General features: G+C 46.6%; 1 protein-coding gene across 2 annotated transcripts in view; it reads left to right on the forward strand.

Moving 5' to 3' along the window:
* The first annotated feature begins 1,469 nt into the window (after nucleotides 1-1,469).
* pik3ip1 (phosphoinositide-3-kinase interacting protein 1) overlaps nucleotides 1,470-17,157 on the forward strand; it is a 109,116-nt gene continuing 93,428 nt past the window's right edge. The window contains exons 1-2 of one of the 2 annotated variants that reach the window (XM_068055634.1): nucleotides 1,470-1,551; nucleotides 1,836-1,899. Coding sequence is in view for 1 of the 2 variants with exons in the window: in XM_068055633.1 (XP_067911734.1) it covers nucleotides 1,562-1,564; nucleotides 1,836-1,899 (67 nt within the window). In the remaining variant the exon portion in view is untranslated. Of the gene's footprint in view, nucleotides 1,565-1,835; nucleotides 1,900-17,157 lie in introns of both variants that reach the window. The other variant, XM_068055633.1, reaches the window with a different exon arrangement.

Genomic DNA, 17,157 nt, shown 5'->3' on the forward strand with positions numbered 1-17,157 from the left:
GGTGGCAGGTTCTCCCGCAGTCTTGGAGGCTCCTTGAGTAAACACCACGTGACGTGCGTGAGAGAACAGTGAAATGTAAGGGTCAAGGGCCTCGCACCACAACACATCACATACCCCTCCATTAGAGACCCCTGTCGGCACTGGACGCCTGATGAGCAGCATGACTTCATCGCTGCAGATTCACCCTTGTGCCCCACGATGATGTTACTGTCTTGGGAAGGTGCCCTGACTGACGTATGAAGAGAGATTGGGTTGATTATGTATTCGCTAGAGTTTAGAAAAAGGAGAGGGGATCTCATAGAAACCGACAAAATTCTATCAGGACTGGACAGACTAGATGCAGGAAGGATGTTCCCGATGGCGGGGAGTCCGGGACCAGGAGCCATAGTCTAAGGATAAGGGGTAAGCCATTTAGGACTGAGATGAGGAGGGATTTCTTCACCCAGAGACTGGTGAACCTGTGGAATTCTCTACCACAGAAAGCAGTTGAGGCCAAATCATTAAATATATTCAAGAAAAAGTTAGATATAGTTCTTAGGGCTAAAGGGATCAAGAGATACGGGGAGAAAGCAGGGACGAGTTTGGATGATCAGCCATGATGGTATTGAATGGCGGTGCAGGCTCGAAGGGCCGAGTGGCCTACTCCCGCTCCTATTTTTCTACGTTTCTATTAATTTTATTAATTTGCAGATGCTGATTGTGGTCCCGTCGCCAAGCAGTGGGGGGGGCACTGCTCCGGTGCCTCACCACCGCTGGGAGGATCATCGAGGGCTCCTTAAAATCCAGACCCAGGTCTTGAGCACAAAAATCAAGGCTGACATTCCAGAGCAATACTGAAGGAGTACTGCTCTGTCAGAGGTGCTGCTTTTCAGATGAGCTGTTAAGCTGAGGCCTTGTCTTCCCTCTCAGGCAGACTTAAAAAAAATCCCATGGCACTATTTTGAAGAAGAGCAGGGGATTTATCCCTGATGTCCTGGCCAATCTTTATCCCGAATCAACATCCCAGAAAAGATTGTTTGGTCATTATCACATTGCTGTTTGTGGGATCTTGCTGTGTGCAGATTTGCTGCTATTTCCAACAAGAGTAACTACACTTCAAAAAGTACTTCAATAGCTGTAAAGCACTTTGAAATGTCCAGTTCAGAAGCAGACTACTGCAGATGCTGGAAACCTGAAATAAAAACAGAAAATCTTGGAAATGCTCAGCAGTTCTGGCAGCCTCTGTGGAGAGCGAAACAGAGTTAATGGGTTAAACGATTTGCCCATGGCGAGGCTGAAAAGGCAGGGGGAATCCCACCTCGGCCAGCTAGAGCCCTTCCCTGGTACGATTCTATGGTGCGAGGCCAAAGAACAGCCCAGCACTCAAAGAGCTGCCAGACAACCAGAGAGCCTTAGCTCAACAGTATTAGCAGCACCACTGGGAGTAGTGGCCACTGCCGATACTGCAGAAGCCTTGGACTAAGGCCCAATGTTGGAGCTCCGATCCAAGATAAGTGAGTTGGGGTTGCCGGGGCCAGTCCTCAAGGCCCTGGCAAGGGTGATGGGGTGAAGGTGGGCGTTTATGGTGATTTGACATTAAATCTCTCCTGTCTTCCACCCTATCACAGACATTCCTTTTCATTCTTTTTGCCCCTCCCCTTTCACTTGCTTAGAATCTCTTACATTTATAACTTTTTCCAGTTCTGATGAAGGGTCATTGACATGAAACGTTGACTCTGCTTCTCTTTCGACAGATGCTGCCAGACGTGCTGAGTATTTCCAGCATTTTATATGAGACGTCCAGTGGTCATGAAAGGCATTATATAAATGCAAATCTTTGTTTTCTCTTTTTACAGGGAAACAAAAATTCTAAATCGGTGACACAGGAATGCTACAGGAAAACAGGAATTCTAGAAGCAGGTGAGACAGGAATTCTGCAGGGAGACAGGAATTTTACAGGGGAACAGGCATTCGACAGATGAGAAGGAATTATACAGGTGGGACATGAATCCTACATTGGGACAGGAATTTGACAGGGGAGAGAGGAATTCTGCAGGTGAGACAGGAATCTTACGGGTGGACAGGAATCCAGCAGTCGAACAGGACTTCTACAGCTGAGACATGGAAGATACAAATGCAACAGGAATTCGACAGGTGCAAATGGACTGTTATATGTTAGTCACGAATCCTACACATTGGACAGGAATTCAGAGAATTGTCACAGCACAGAAGGAGGCCATTCGGCCCCTCGTGTCTGCACCGGCTCTCCGAATGAGCAATTCACCTAATGTCAGTCCCCCAACTTCTCCCTGTGACCCTGCACATTCTTCCTTTTCAGATAGGAGTTAGGTAGTAAGTTAAAACAGGACCTCTAGGGTTGTAATCTCTGGATTACTCCCTGTGCCACATGCCAGTGAGGCTAGAAATAGGAAGATAGTGCAGCTAAACAGCTGAGCAGCTGGTGTAGAAGGGAGGGTTTCAGATATCTGGACCATTGGGCTCTCTTCAGGGACAGATGGGACCTGTACAAGAAGGACGGGTTGCATCTAAACTGGAAGGGCACTAATATCCTGGCTGCAAGGTTTGCTAGCGTCACTCGGGAGGGTTTAAACTAGTGTGGCAGGGGGGTGGGAACCAGAGCAGTAGGACAGCAAGTGAAGTAAATGAGGAGGACATAGCAAATAAGGCCAGTAGGACTAAGAGGAAGAGCAGGCAGGGAGATGTTGCTGAGCACAGCGGGACTGGTGGTCTGAAGTGCATTTGTTTCAATGTGAGAAGTATAACAGGTAAGGCAGATGAACTTAGAGCTGGATTAGTACTTGGAAATATGATGTTGTTGCTATTACAGAGACTTGGTTGAGGGAAGGACAGGATTGGCAGCTAAATGTTCCAGGCTTTAGAAGCATCAGGCGGGATAGAGGGGGATGTAAAAGGGGTGGGGGATTTGCATTACTGGTTAAGGAGAATATCACAGCTGTACTGCGGGAGGACACCTCAGAGGGGTCATGCAGCGAGGCAATATAGGTGGAGCTCAGGAATAGGAAGGGTGCAGTCACGATGTTGGGGGTTTACTACAGGCCTCCCAACAGCCAGCGGGAGGTAGAGGAGGAGATATGTAGACAGATTTTGGAAAGATGTAAAGGTAACAGGGTTGTAGTGGTGGGTGATTTTAACTTCCCCTATATTGACTGAGACTCATTTAGTGCTAGGGGCTTGGATGGGGCAGAATTTGTGAGGAGCATCCAGGAGGGCTTCTTGAAACAGTATGTAAATAGTCCAACGAGGGATGGGGCCATTCCGGACCTGGTATTGGGGAATGAGCCCGGCCAGGTGGTCGAAGTTTCAGTGGGGGAGCATTTCGGGAGCAGTGACCATAATTCCATAAATTTTAAGGTACTTGTGGATAAGGATAAGAGTAGTCCTCGGGTGAAGGTGCTAAATTGGGGGAAGGCTAATTATAACAATATTCGGCAGGAACTGAAGAATTTAGATTGGGGGCGGCTGTTTGAGGGTAAATCAACATCTGACATGTGGGAGTCTTTCAAACGTCAGCTGATTAGAATCCAGGACCAGCATGTTCCTGTGAGGAAGAAGGATAAGTTTGGCAAGTTTCGGGAAGCTTGCATAACACGGGATATTGTGAGCCTAGTCAAAAAGAAAAAGGAAGCATTTGTAAGGGCTGGAAGGCTAGGAACAGACGAAGCACTTGAGGAATATAAAGAAAGTAGGAAGGAACTTAAGCAAGGAGTCAGGAGGGCTAAAAGGGGTCATGAAAAGTCATTGGCAAACAGGATTAAGGAAAATCCCAAGGCTTTTTATACATATATAAAGAGCAAGAGGGTAACCAGGGAAAGGGTTGGTCCACTCAAGGACAGAGATGGGAATCTATGCGTGGAGCAAGAGGAAATGGGCGAGGTACTAAATGAGTACTTTGCATCAGTATTCACCAAGGAGAAGGACTTGGTGGATGATGAGCCTAGGGAAGGGAATGCAGATAGTCTCAGTCATCTCATTATCAAAAAGGAGGAGGTGTTGGGTGTCTTGCAAAGCATTAAGGTAGATAAGTCCCCAGGGCCTGATGGGATCTACCCTAGAATACTGAGGGAGGCAAGGGAAGAAATTGCTGGGGCCTTGACAGAAATCTTTGCATCCTCATTGGCTACAGGTGAGGTCCCAGAGGACTGGAGAATAGCCAATGTTGTTCCTTTGTTTAAGAAGGGTAGCAAGGATAATCCAGGAAATTATAGGCCGGTGAGCCTTACGTCAGTGGTAGGGAAACTATTAGAGAGGATTCTTCGGGACAGGATTTACTCCCATTTGGAAACAAACAAACTTATTAGCGAGAGGCAGCATGGTTTTGTGAAGGGGAGGTCGTGTCTTACTAATTTGATTGAGTTTTTTGAGGAAGTGACGAAGATCACTGATGAGGGAAGGGCGGTGGATGTTGTCTATATGGACTTTAGTAAAGCCTTTGACAAGGTCCCGCATGGCAGACTGGTGCAAAAGGTGAAGTCACACGGGATCAGAGGTAAGCTGGCAAGATGGATACAGAACTGGCTCAGTCACAGAAGACAGAGGGTACCAGTGGAAGGGTGTTTTTCTGAATGGAGGGATGTGACTAGTGGTGTTCCGCAGGGATCAGTGCTGGGACCTTTGCTGTTTGTAGTATATATAAATGATTTGGAGGAAAATGTAGCTGGTCTGATTAGTAAGTTTGCGGACGACACAAAGGTTGGTGGAGTTGCGGACAGTGATGAGGATTGTCAAAGGATACAGCAGGATATAGATCGGTTGGAGACTTGGGCGGAGAAATGGCAGATGGAGTTTAATCCGGACAAATGTGAGGTAATGCATTTTGGAAGGTCTAATGCAGGTGGGAGGTATACAGCAAATGGCAGAACCCTTAGGAGTATTGAGAGGCAGAGAGATCTGGGCATACAGGTCCACAGGTCACTGAAAGTGGCAACGCAGGTGGATAAGGTAGTCAAGAAGGCATACGGCATGCTTGCCTTCATCGGTCGGGGCATAGAGTATAAAAATTGGCAAGTCATGTTGCAGCTGTACAGAACTTTAGTTCGGCCACACTTGGAATATTGTGTGCAATTCTGGTCGCCACACTACCAGAAGGATGTGGAGGCTTTGGAGAGGGTACAGAGGAGGTTTACCAGGATGTTGCCTGGTCTGGAGAGCATTAGCTATGAGGAGAGGTTGGAAAAACTCGGATTGTTTTCACTGGAATGACGGAGGTGGAGGGGCGACATGATAAAGGTTTACAAAGTTATGAGCGGCATGGACAGAGTGGACAGTCAGAAGCTTTTTCCCAGGGTGGAAGAGTCAGTTACTAGAGGACATAGGTTTAAGGTGAGAAGGGCAAAGTTTAGAGGGGATGTGCGAGGCAAGTTTTTTACACAGAGGGTGGTGAGTGTCTGGAACTTGCTGCCAGGTGAGGTGGTGGAAGCAGATATGATAGCGACGTTTAAGAGACATCTTGACAAATATATGAATAGGAAGGGAATAGAGGGATATGGGCCCCGGAAGTGCAGAAAGTGTTAGTTTCGGCAGGCATCAAGATCAGCGCAGGCTTGGAGGGCCGAATGGCCTGTTCCTGTGCTGTACTGTTCTTTGTTCTTTTACAACAGTCTAATTCCCTTATGAAAGCCGAGCTGTAATACCTGCCCATTTACCTCCTCTCTCCTCACTATCCCAGGCCCCAAACACTCCTTTCAGGTGAAGCAGTGATTTACTTGTACTTCTTTCAATGTAGTATACTGTATTCGCTGCTCACAATCTGGTCTCCTCTACATTGGGGAGACCAAGCACAGACTGAGTGACCGCTTTGCGGGACACCTCAGCTCAGTCCGCAAGCAGGACCCTGAGCTTTCGGTTGCTTGCCATTTCAACACTCCCCCCTGCTCTCATGCTCACATCTCTGTCCTGGGATTGCTGCAGTGTTCCAGTGAACATCAACGCAAGCTCGAGGAACAGCATCTCATCTACCGAAAAGGCACACGACAGGCTGCCGGACTGAACATTGAGTTCAATAATTTCAGAGCATGACAGCCCCCCATTTTACTTTCATTTTTAGTTGTTTTTTCTTTTTCCTTTTTTTCTTTTTTACATTTTTTACAACCTTTTTTTGCATTTATTTCATTTCATCTTCGTTTGTTCAGTTTGCTTACCCACTGTTTTTTTTTCATGTTTGCACTTGCTGCTGTTCAATATTCAGTCCGTTAACACCTAATCTGTACGAATGCTTTGTCTTTCAACACACCATTAACATATTGTTTGCCTTTGCTCCATGACCTCTTGGTCAGCTATGTGGCCTGGTCCAATCTACACCTTCTCCTTTGTTATCTCTTGCCCCAACCCCACCTCACTTGCTTATAACCTGTGACATTTTTAATATTTGTCAGTTACGAAGAAGGGTCACTGACCCGAAACGTTAACTCTGCTTCTCTTTCCACAGATGCTGCCAGACCTGCTGAGTGGTTCCAGCATTTCTTGTTTTTATTTCAGATTTCCAGCATCCGCAGTATTTTGCTTTTATTTTAGTGCTCAATTCAACCTGCCTGCACCACACTCTCAGGCAGTGCATTCCAGATCCTAACCACTCGCTGCGTGAAAAAGGTTTTCTTCAAGTCGCTTTTGCTTCTCTTACCAATTACGTTAAATCTGTGCCCTCTCGATCTCGATTCTGCAGCTGAGGCACAAATCCTTTTAGGTAAGACATGTATTCTACAAGTGAGATAGAAAATCTACATGTGGTCAGGACAGGAATTGTACATGTGGAATAGATATTCTAAAGATGGCAGGAATGCTAAATTTGAGACAGAAGGAATTGTGCAGGTGTGACGTGTAACGAGTGGGACAGCAATTTTATCGGTGGGAGATGAATTCTACAGGTGGGTCAGGAATCGTACAGGTGAATGAGTTATATGTACTATTCTTATTCTATTAATGCAAGGGGAATAATATGTGGGAGACAAATCCAACAGTTAGAAAAGGAATTCTATCAGTGGGAAGGCCATCTGCAGAGAATCTTACACATAGGACAGAAATGCGGTGGGTGGAACAAAAGTTCTGCATTTTGGAGAGCTCTACAGGTGGGGCAGAAATCCTACGGGTTGACCAGGTGTCCTACGGATGGGACAGGAATTCACTTGAACATCGGAACAGGAGTAGACCATTTAACATTGCAGCTCATTACAGCCTTGGTTCAAACATGGACAAAAGAGTTGAACTCAAGAGGTGGGTTGAGAGTGACTGCCCTTGACATCAAGGCAGCATTTGACCGAGTGTGGTCTCAAGGAGCCCGAGCAAAACTGGAGTCAATGGGAATCAGGTGAAAGCTCTCCGCTGGTTGGAGTCATACCTAGTGCAAAGGAAGATGGTTGTGGTTGTTGGAGGTCAATCATCTCAGCTCCAGGACATCACTGCAGGGGTTCCTCAGGGTAGTGTCCTAGGCCCAACCATCTTCAGCTGCTTCATCAATGACCTTCCTTCAATCATAAGGTCAGAAGTGTGGATGTTCACTGATGATTGCATAATGTTCAGCACCATTCATGGCTCCTCAGATACTGAAGCAGTCCGTGTAGAAATGCAGCAAGACCTGGACAATATCCAGGCTTAGGCTGATAAAGAACAAAGAACAGTACAGCACAGGAACAGGCCATTCGGCCCTCCAAGCCTGCGGCGATCTTGATGCCTGCCTAAACTAAAACCTTCTGCACTTCCGGGGTCCGTATCCCTCTATTCCCATCCTATTCATGTATTTGTCAAGATGCCTCTTAAACGTCTCTATGGTACTTGCTTCCACCACCTCTCCCGGCAACAGGTTCCAGGCACTCACCACCCTCTGTGTAAAGAACTTGCCTCACACATCCCATCTAAACATTGCCCCTCTCACCTTAAACCTATGTCCCCTAGTAACTGACTCTTCCACACTGGGAAAAAAGCTTCTGACTATCCACTCTGTCCATGCCGCTTATAACTTTGTAAACCTCTATCATGTCGCCCCTCCACCTCCGTCGTTCCAGTGAAAACAATCCGAGTTTATCCAACCTCTCATCATAGCTAATGCCCTCCAGACCAGGCAACATCCTGGTAAACCTCCTCTGTACCGTCTCCAAAGCCTCCACATCCTTCTGGTAGTGTGACGACCAGAATTGCACACAGTATTCCAAGTGTGGCCTAACTAAAGTTCTGTACAGCTGCAGCATGACTTGCCAATTTTTATACTCTGTGCCCCGACCGATGAAGGCAAGCATGCCGTATGCCTTCTTGACTACCTTATCCACCTGCGTTGCCACTTTCAGTGACCTGTGGACCTGTACACCCAGATCTCTCTGCCTGTCAATACTCCTAAGGGTTCTGCCATTTATTGTATACTTTCCACCTGCATTAGACCTTCCAAAACGCATTACCTCACATTTGTCCAGATTAAACTCCATCGTCCATTTCTCCACCCAAGAGTCCAACCGATCGATATCCTGCTGTATCCTCTGACAATCCTCATCACTATCCGCAACTCCACCGACCTTTGTGTCATCCGCAAACTTACTAATCAGACCAGCTACATTTTCCTCCAAATCATTTATATATACTACAAACAGCAAAGGTCCCAGCACTGATCCCTGCGGAACACCACTAGTCACATCCCTCCATTCAGAAAAGCACCCTTCCACTGATACCGTCTGTCTTCTATGATCGAGTCAGTTCTGTATCCATCTTGCCAGCTCCCCTCTGATCCCGTGTGACTTCACCTTTTTTACCAGTCTGCCATGAGGGACCTTGTCAAAGGCTTTACTGAAGTCCATATAGATAACATCCACTGCCCTTCCTTCATCAATCATCTGTGTCACTTTCTCAAAAAACTCAATCAAATTAGTGAGACACGACCTCCCCTTCATATACATGGACTTCAGTAAGGCGTTTGATAAGGTTCCCCATGGCAGGCTGATGGAGAAAGTGAAGGCGCTTGGGGTCCAAGGTGTACTAGCTAGATGGATAAAGAACTGGCTGGGCAACAGGAGACAGAGAGTAGCAGTAGAAGGGAGTTTCTCAAAATGGAGACGTGTGACCAGTGGTGTTCCACAGGGATCCGTGCTGGGACCACTGTTGTTTGTGATATACATTAATGATTTGGAGGAAAGTATAGGTGGACTGATTAGCAAATTTGCAGACGACACTAAGATTGGTGGAGTAGCAGATAGTGAAGGGGACTGTCAGAGAATACAGCAGAATATAGATAGATTGGAGAGTTGGGCAGAGAAATGGCAGATGGAGTTCAATCAGGGCAAATGCGAGGTGATGCATTTTGGAAGATCCAATTCAAGAGTGAACTATACAGTAAATGGAAAAGTCCTGGGGAAAATTGATGTCCAGAGAGATTTGGGTGTTCAGGTCCATTGTTCCCTGAAGGTGGCAACGCAGGTAAATAGAGTGGTCAAGAAGGCATACGGCATGCTTTCCTTCATCGGACGGGGCATTGAGTACAAGAGTTGGCAGGTCATGTTACAGTTGTATAGGACTTTGGTTCGGCCACATTTGGAATACTGCGTACAGTTCTGGTCGCCACATTATCAAAAGGATGTGGATGCTTTGGAGAGGGTGCAGAGGAGGTTCACCAGGATGTTGCCTGGTATGGAGGGCGCTAGCTATGAAGAGAGGTTGAGCAGATTAGGATTATTTTCATTAGAAAGACGGAGGTTGAGGGGGGACCTGATTGAGGTGTACAAAATCATGAGAGGTATAGACAGGGTGGATAGCAAGAGACTTTTTCCCAGAGTGGGGGTTTCAATTACTAGAGGACACGAGTTCAAAGTGAGAGGGGAAAAGTTTAGGGGGGATATGCGTGGAAAGTTCTTTACGCAGAGGGTGGTGGGCACCTGGAACGCATTGCCAGCGGAGGTGGTAGATGCGGGCACGATGGAGTCTTTTAAGATGTATCTAGACAGATACATGAATGGGCAGGAAGAAAAGAGATACAGAACCTTAGAAAATAGGCGACATGTTTAGAGAGAGGATCTGGATCGGCGCAGGCTTGGAGGGCCGAAGGGCCTGTTCCTGTGCTGTAATTATCTTTGTTCTTTGTTCTTTGTAAAACCATGGCAAGTGTTAAGTGGTAAGTAACATTCGCGCCACACAAGTGCCAGGCAATGACCATCTCCAACAAGAGAGTATCTAACCATCTCCCCTTGACATTCAATGACATTACTATCGCTGAATCCCCCAATATCAACATCCTAGGGGCTACCATTGAAGAGAAACTGAACTGGAGTAGCCATATAAATACTGTGGCTACAAGAGCAGGTCAGAGGCTAGGAATCCTACAGTGCGTAACTCACCTCCTCACCCCCCAAAGCCTGCCCACCATATACAAGGCACAAGTCAGGAGTGTGATGGAATACGCTCCACTTGTGTGGATGGGTACAGGTCCAACAACACTCAAGAAGCTCGACACCATCCAGGACAAAGCAGCCCGCTTGATTGGCACACCATCGACAAACATTCACTCCCTCCACCACCGAAGCACAGTGGCAGCAGTGTGTACCATCTACAAGATGCACTGCAGCAACACACCGAGGTTCCTTAGACAGCACCTGCCAAATCCATGACCTCCACTAGAAGGCCAAGGGCAGCAGATGCATGGGAACATCACCATCTGCAAGTTCCCCTCCAAGTCACAAACCATCCTGACTTCGAACTCCTTCACTGTCACTGGGTCAAAATCCTGGAACTCCCTTCCTAACAGCACTGTGGGTGTACCTACCGCAAATGGACTGCAGTGGTTCACGAAGGCAGCTCACCACCTTCTCAAGGACAATTACGGATGGGCAATAAATGCTGGCCTAGACAGCGACACCCACATCCCATGAATGAATAAAAAAAACCTTTGAGCCTGTTTCACCTTGCAATGAGATCATGGTAGATCTGTGACTTAACTCCATATACCCATAACCTTTAATATATTTTGGTTAAAAAAATTAACAATTGATCTAGCATTACGTTTCCATTTGTGGAAGAGTGTTCCAAACATCCATCATCACCTTTTGCGTGAAGAAGTGTTTCCTAATTTCTTTCACAAAAGCTCTGGCTCTAATTTATGGACTATGTCTTAGGGGTCCTAGACTCCCCAACCAGCAGAAATAGTTTCCCTGTATCTACCCTGTTTCGCTTAATAACTTGAAAACTTTGATCACATCACCCCTTAACTCCTCCATGCTCCTTGATAGTGACCACAGGCCTGCCAATGCCCCATCATGTGTGTGTGCATGCTCATCATTCTTCTCCTGTACACTGCCCCATCAAAGTTCTCATTCCATCGTGTCTGTGCCAGCCATCAAGCACCTATCTATTCTCATCCCATGTCCCAGCACTTGGCCCGTAGCCTTGTATGCGTTTCAAGTGCTCATCTAAATACTTCTTAAGTGTTGTGAGGGTTCCTACCTCTACCACCCCTTCAGGCAGTGTGTTCCAGATTCCAACCACCCTCTGGGTGAAAAGATTTTTACTCAAATCCCCTCTAAACCTTCTGCCCCTAACCTTAAATCTATACCATAATAAAAACAAAATAATGCTGGAACCACTCAGCAGGTCTGGCAGCATCTGTGGAAAGAGAAGCAGAGTTAATGTTTCGGGTCAGTGACCCTTCGAAGAAGGGTCGATGCCCCTCATAATTTTGTATACCTCAATCAGGTCCCCCCTCAGCCTTCTCTGCTCTAAGGAAAACAACCCTAGCCTTTTCAGTCTCTCTTCATAGCTGAAATGCTCCTGCCCAGGCAACATCCTGGTGAATCTCCTCTGCACCCTCTCCAGTGCAATCACATCCTTCCTATAGTGTGGTGCCCAGAACTGTACAGAGTACTCCAACTGTGGCCTAACTAGCGTTTTATACAGATCCATCATAACCTCTAAAATAAAAGCAAAATACTGCGGATGCTGGAAATCTGAAATAAAAACAAGAAATGCTGGAATCACTCAGCAGGTCTGGCAGCATCTGTGGAAAGAGAAGCAGAGTTAACGTTTCGGGTCAGTGACCCTTCATCGGAACTCCCATGAAGGGTCACTGGCCCGAAATGTTAACTCTGCTTCTCTTTCCACAGATGCTGCCAGACCTGCTGAGTGATTCCAGCATTTCTTGTTTTTATTCCATCATAACCTCCCTGCTCTTATATTCTATGCCTTAGCTAATAAAGGCAAGTATCCCATATGCCTTCCTAACCACCTTATCTACATGTGCTGCTGCCTTCAGTGATCTATAGACAAGTACACTAAGGTCCCTCTGACCCTCTGTACTTCCTAGGGTCCATTGTATACCTTAAATTGTCTACCTTTAACTAAAAGCAATCATTGCCAGTAGAGAAAAAGTACTAGGAAAACTAATGGGACTAAAGATCGGCACAGGCTCGGAGGGCTGAATGGCCTGTTCCTGTGCTGTACTGTTCTTTGTTCTTAAAGGCTGACAGTCCCCTGGACCTGACGGCCTGCATCCAAAGGTCTTAAAAGAAGTGGCTGCAGAGATCGTGGATACCTGGTTGTAATCTTCCAAAATTTCCGAGATTCTGGAAAGGTCTCAGTGGATTGGAAAATTCAGGAAAGGAGGGAAACAGAAAGCATGAAACTATAGGCCAGTTAACCTATGGGAAAATGCTGGAATCCATTATTAAGGAAGTAGTATCAGGACATTTAGTAAATCATAATACAATCAGACAGAGTCAACATGGTTTTGTGAAAGGGAAATTGTGTTTGACAAATTTATTAGAATTCTTTGAGGTTGTAACAAACAGGGTGGATAAAGTGGAATCAGTAGATATAGTGTAATTGGATTTCCAAAAGGCATTCGATAAGGTGCCACATAAGAGGTTACTGCACAGGGTGGGCTGAATTTAATGGGCCCCCAGGAGATCGGTTTACAGGCGGGGGAGCCCATAGAATTGCAGTGGGGAATTGAGAGCCTATTGCCTTCCTGTTGCACTGGATTTTAGTCGGGGGAGGGATAAGCCGAAGACAGCCTTTCCGCCCAGAGGCCAATTGAGGCCCTTACGTGGCGTATTTCCAGCTATTTAAGAGCCTCTTTCTGCCGCCACTGGGATTTAACCAGAATTGGGGCAGATTTGAAGGGCCCTCCTCCATGGACAATCTGTGGCACATGGAGGACCCCACTCGGAAAAACTCCACGTATGTTAACACCCGTCCCCCTGAACTGAACGCCCACCCTCTGCCCCCTCCTTATCAGAGCCTGCCAGTCTGGCACCAGTGACCCTGCCTCACTTACCTGAAGTCTGGGGTTCCAGTGCTGGGCCTGGGTCCAAGGCCTCTTGTAGTACCGGTGGTGCTGCCGATACTACTGAGCTGCCAGGCCTCTGATTAGATGGCAGCTCTTAGAGGCGGGATCCCTGTCTTTAAAGGGGTGGGGATCCTGGCGCAAGGCACTTAAGTACCTGAGCACTGATAGATTGCGCTGGGCGGGGGGGCTCTGAAAGACTGAAGTGGGGTTCCCCTCACCTTTTCAGCCAGTCGCTGGGAGTCTCACCAATGCAACAAAATCCAGCCTGATGGGAAGAATTTAGTGGAGCTGTCAGGGCTCCCGGTGCCAGGCTGAAAAGGCGAGGGGAACCCCGCCTTGGCCTTTCGGAATCCCCTAGCTCTATTTAATGGTGCCTGGGCAATTAACATCTTGGTGCTGAGATCCCTGTCCCTTGACAGGGATCCTAGTCCTAGTGCTACCAGCCAATCAGAGAACTGGCAGCTCAGTAGTATTGGCAGCATCACTGGCAGCAGTGCCAGACTGGTAGGCCTGTGTGAAGGGGTGGGAGGATTGGGGGTTGAGTGCAGAGGGAGATTGGTTCAGGTAGGTGTTTTGTTTGCTGGCGGGGTCTCTCTGTGGGCCACAGATTGCGCACAGAGGAGGGCCCCCAACCGCCCCCTCAACCAAGCCCAAAAGGAGGTCACCTCGTTTTACTGGTTGACCTCCCTGCATGGAGGAGGCCCCCCGCAGTGGTGGGAAGAGGCCATAAGTGGTTGATAATAGGCCTCTTAAGGGCCTCAATTGGCCTCTGAGTTGTAAGGCCGTTGTCTGACTATTTCATTTATGACTAAATTGTGGTGCAACGAGGAGGCGACAGGCCCTCCACCCCCGTCGCAATTCTATGTGCCGCCCACTTCCTAGCTGGTTCCAGGGTGTAGACTCAGTAAAAATACATACAGTAAAAACATATAAGAACTTAGTTGAAACAAATGGCTAGTTACACATAATTACACAGTGTGTCGAAACATAGGGGGGTTGGGTAGAAATGGGAACAGCAAAGATGCGAGCAGACTCAGTGTCCTTGCACGTACCAGATAAAGGTGTCGCTATGGGCATGAGATACGATTAGACTCACAGTAGACAATGGGAAACTGTAAAGAAATGAACCAGGTTCTCACTGAGCCAAATAAGGAATTATCATTATGTCATTATACCAGACCCCTATGAGTAAGTCAAAGGGGAGGGTCTTGGAAACCAGATTTAACCCCTTACTGAAACTAGGACCGCAGAAACCAGTCAGTATGTGTGAAACCACATAATGATAGGGGCTATTGGATGTATTGTGTTGGGGAAAATAAAAAAAAGGACCGTTCCTATTCCAGGTTACCTCCCCATCCGGATTACCAATGAGTAGGGTTACCACCCCGCAGCCACAAGTGACTGGTCTCCCTTGCCCTGCTTTAACTGCAGGACCAGAAAATGGACTTCGGATAATAAAAACTCATAAAATTGTATATGATAATAAACAGCATGAGTTGGTACCGGTAATATTGAATATCTCAGATATCCAGCTACCTGACTAGTGCCTTGAGAATACCCGAGAGTTGTACAAGGTGTTACTGCAACAATTGCTGGGACAAGAATTTGCTGATGAGGGAATAATAAAGGGAAAGAGACGTAAATGTAGTTTAGTGAATGATGCAGCCACAGTCTTTAATACGGGAACTTCAATTGTCAATACTATAGATCTGGAAAGAGTGGACCAGAAGGTTAGAACTCTCAGCCAGCTAGTAAAGGATATTTTGAAAAAGGAACAAAAGGGACAGAGTGGTGTAGCTAAAGTAGGACAGGATCTGGCAAAAAACAGTGACAGGACTGGTGAGAGTACGGGAAGGTCATGCTCATACTATTAATGATATCATAGAAAAGGCAAAGGAGGTCAAATAATGAAATTTTATATTTCAAATAATGAAAGTGTTTGTAGTTCATACATTCGTGGATGTTAGAACAAACTCGGGAAAGTTTGAGGCAAATTGATGAGGGACAGGTGCCAATTTGGATAAATGACACCAGTTGGAGTAGTTACCAGTCACACAAATGATAAAATTACCAGGTGCCAACTCAGAAAACTTGTTAAGGTATGGAAAGGCCAGGAGTGTGTAAATACAGGATCTATGAACATTGGAGTAATATTGGGAATACTTGTAATTACAAGAGATAAGTTAGGGATGCAATTAGACAAAGTAGAAAATATGGGGTGATAAGGGCAAAAGATTACAAAAAATTGGATAAGAGATAGTTGGAACAACATTGTCTGAGTGTAGTCTGGAAAATCAGCTTGTCATATGTCCTCATCCTATATAAAAAACAGCAGAGTCAAAATGTGGATTCAATGCCACTATAAATTGCACCATGGAGACTAGTAAAGCATTGTCAGGGTTAACCCAAGTGGCCTATATGGGAAAGGGGAGATATTGTTTAACCACCACGGCGAAAGAATACCAGTATGGACATAACCGGACATGTCCGGTGAGCAACAGTACGTTTTGTTTCAACCCACAAATACCAACCAGAGGAGGAAAGATGGAGTTGGTAGACATATATAAACAAAAGACTGAAACGATAATTGTGACAGAAAGTATTAAGGAGGACTTGATAAATTTCCTCAGGGAATATGAATATACTATTCAGCCATAGTTTATTTTTATATATAGTAAGTAGTGTTTTTTCGGGAGTTCTGTAGTAATAAGGACCAGGGAAGAAGGACCCCAGAGTAATTGATGTTATTTGATATTAAGCATCTTCCAAAAGGTTTAATTTAAAGGGTTAAGTCATGGCAGGAAAGCTCAAAGCCATGGTGTGCTCCTCGTGCTCTATGTGGGAAGCCAGGAACAATTCCAGTGACCGGGACCAGCATGTGTTCAGGAAGTGTCACCAGCTGCAGCTCCTGGAAGCCCGGGTTTCAGAGCTGGAGCGGTGGCTGGGGACACTGTGGAGCATCCGCGAGGCGGAGAGTATCATGGATAGCACGTATAGAGAGGTGGTCACACCGCAGGCTCAGACTCCACAAGCAGGAGGGGAATGGGTGACCATCAGGCAGAGCAAGAGGACTAGGCAGGCAGTGCAGGAATCTCCTATGGCTATTCCCCTGTAAAACAGATATACTGCTTTGGATACTGTTGGGGGGAATGGCCTCTCAGGGGAAAGCAACAGCCCAATTCGTTGCACCACGGTTGACTCTGCTGCACAGGAGAGGAGCAAAAAGTGTGAGAATGCAATAGTTATAAGGGATTCAATTGTAAGGAGAATAGATAGTCATTTCTGTGGCTGCAAAAGAGACTCCAGGATGGTATGTTGCCTCCCTGGTGCTAGGGTCAAGGATGTCTCAGAGCAGTTACAGGACATTCTGAAGGAGGAAGGTGAACAGCCAGTGGTCGTGGTACACATTGGTACAAACGACACAGGTAAAAACAAAAAGGATGAGGTCCTAAAAGCAGAATATAGGGAGTTAGGAAGTAAGTTGAAAAGTAGGACCTGAAAGGTAGTGGATCTCAGGATTACTACCAGTGCCACGTGCTAGTCAGAGTAGAAATAGCAAGATATAGCAGATGAATAGGGTGGCGCAGTGGTTAGCACCGCAGCCTCACAGCTCCAGCGACCCGGGTTCGGTTCTGGGTACTGCCTGTGTGGAGTTTGCAAGTTCTCCCTGTGACTGTGTGGGTTTCTGCCGGGTGCTCCGGTTTCCTCCCACAGCCAAAGACTTGCAGTTTGATAGGTAAATTGGCCATTATAAGTTGCCCCTAGTATAGGTGGGGATGTGGTAGGGAATATGGGAATTAATGTAGGATTAGTATAAATGGGTGGTTGCTGGTCGGCACAGACTTGGTGGTACGAAGGGCCTGTTTCAGTGCTGTATCTCTCCATGACTC

Source organism: Heterodontus francisci, chromosome 23 (assembly GCF_036365525.1).
Source record: "Heterodontus francisci isolate sHetFra1 chromosome 23, sHetFra1.hap1, whole genome shotgun sequence".
NCBI lineage: Eukaryota > Metazoa > Chordata > Chondrichthyes > Heterodontiformes > Heterodontidae > Heterodontus > Heterodontus francisci.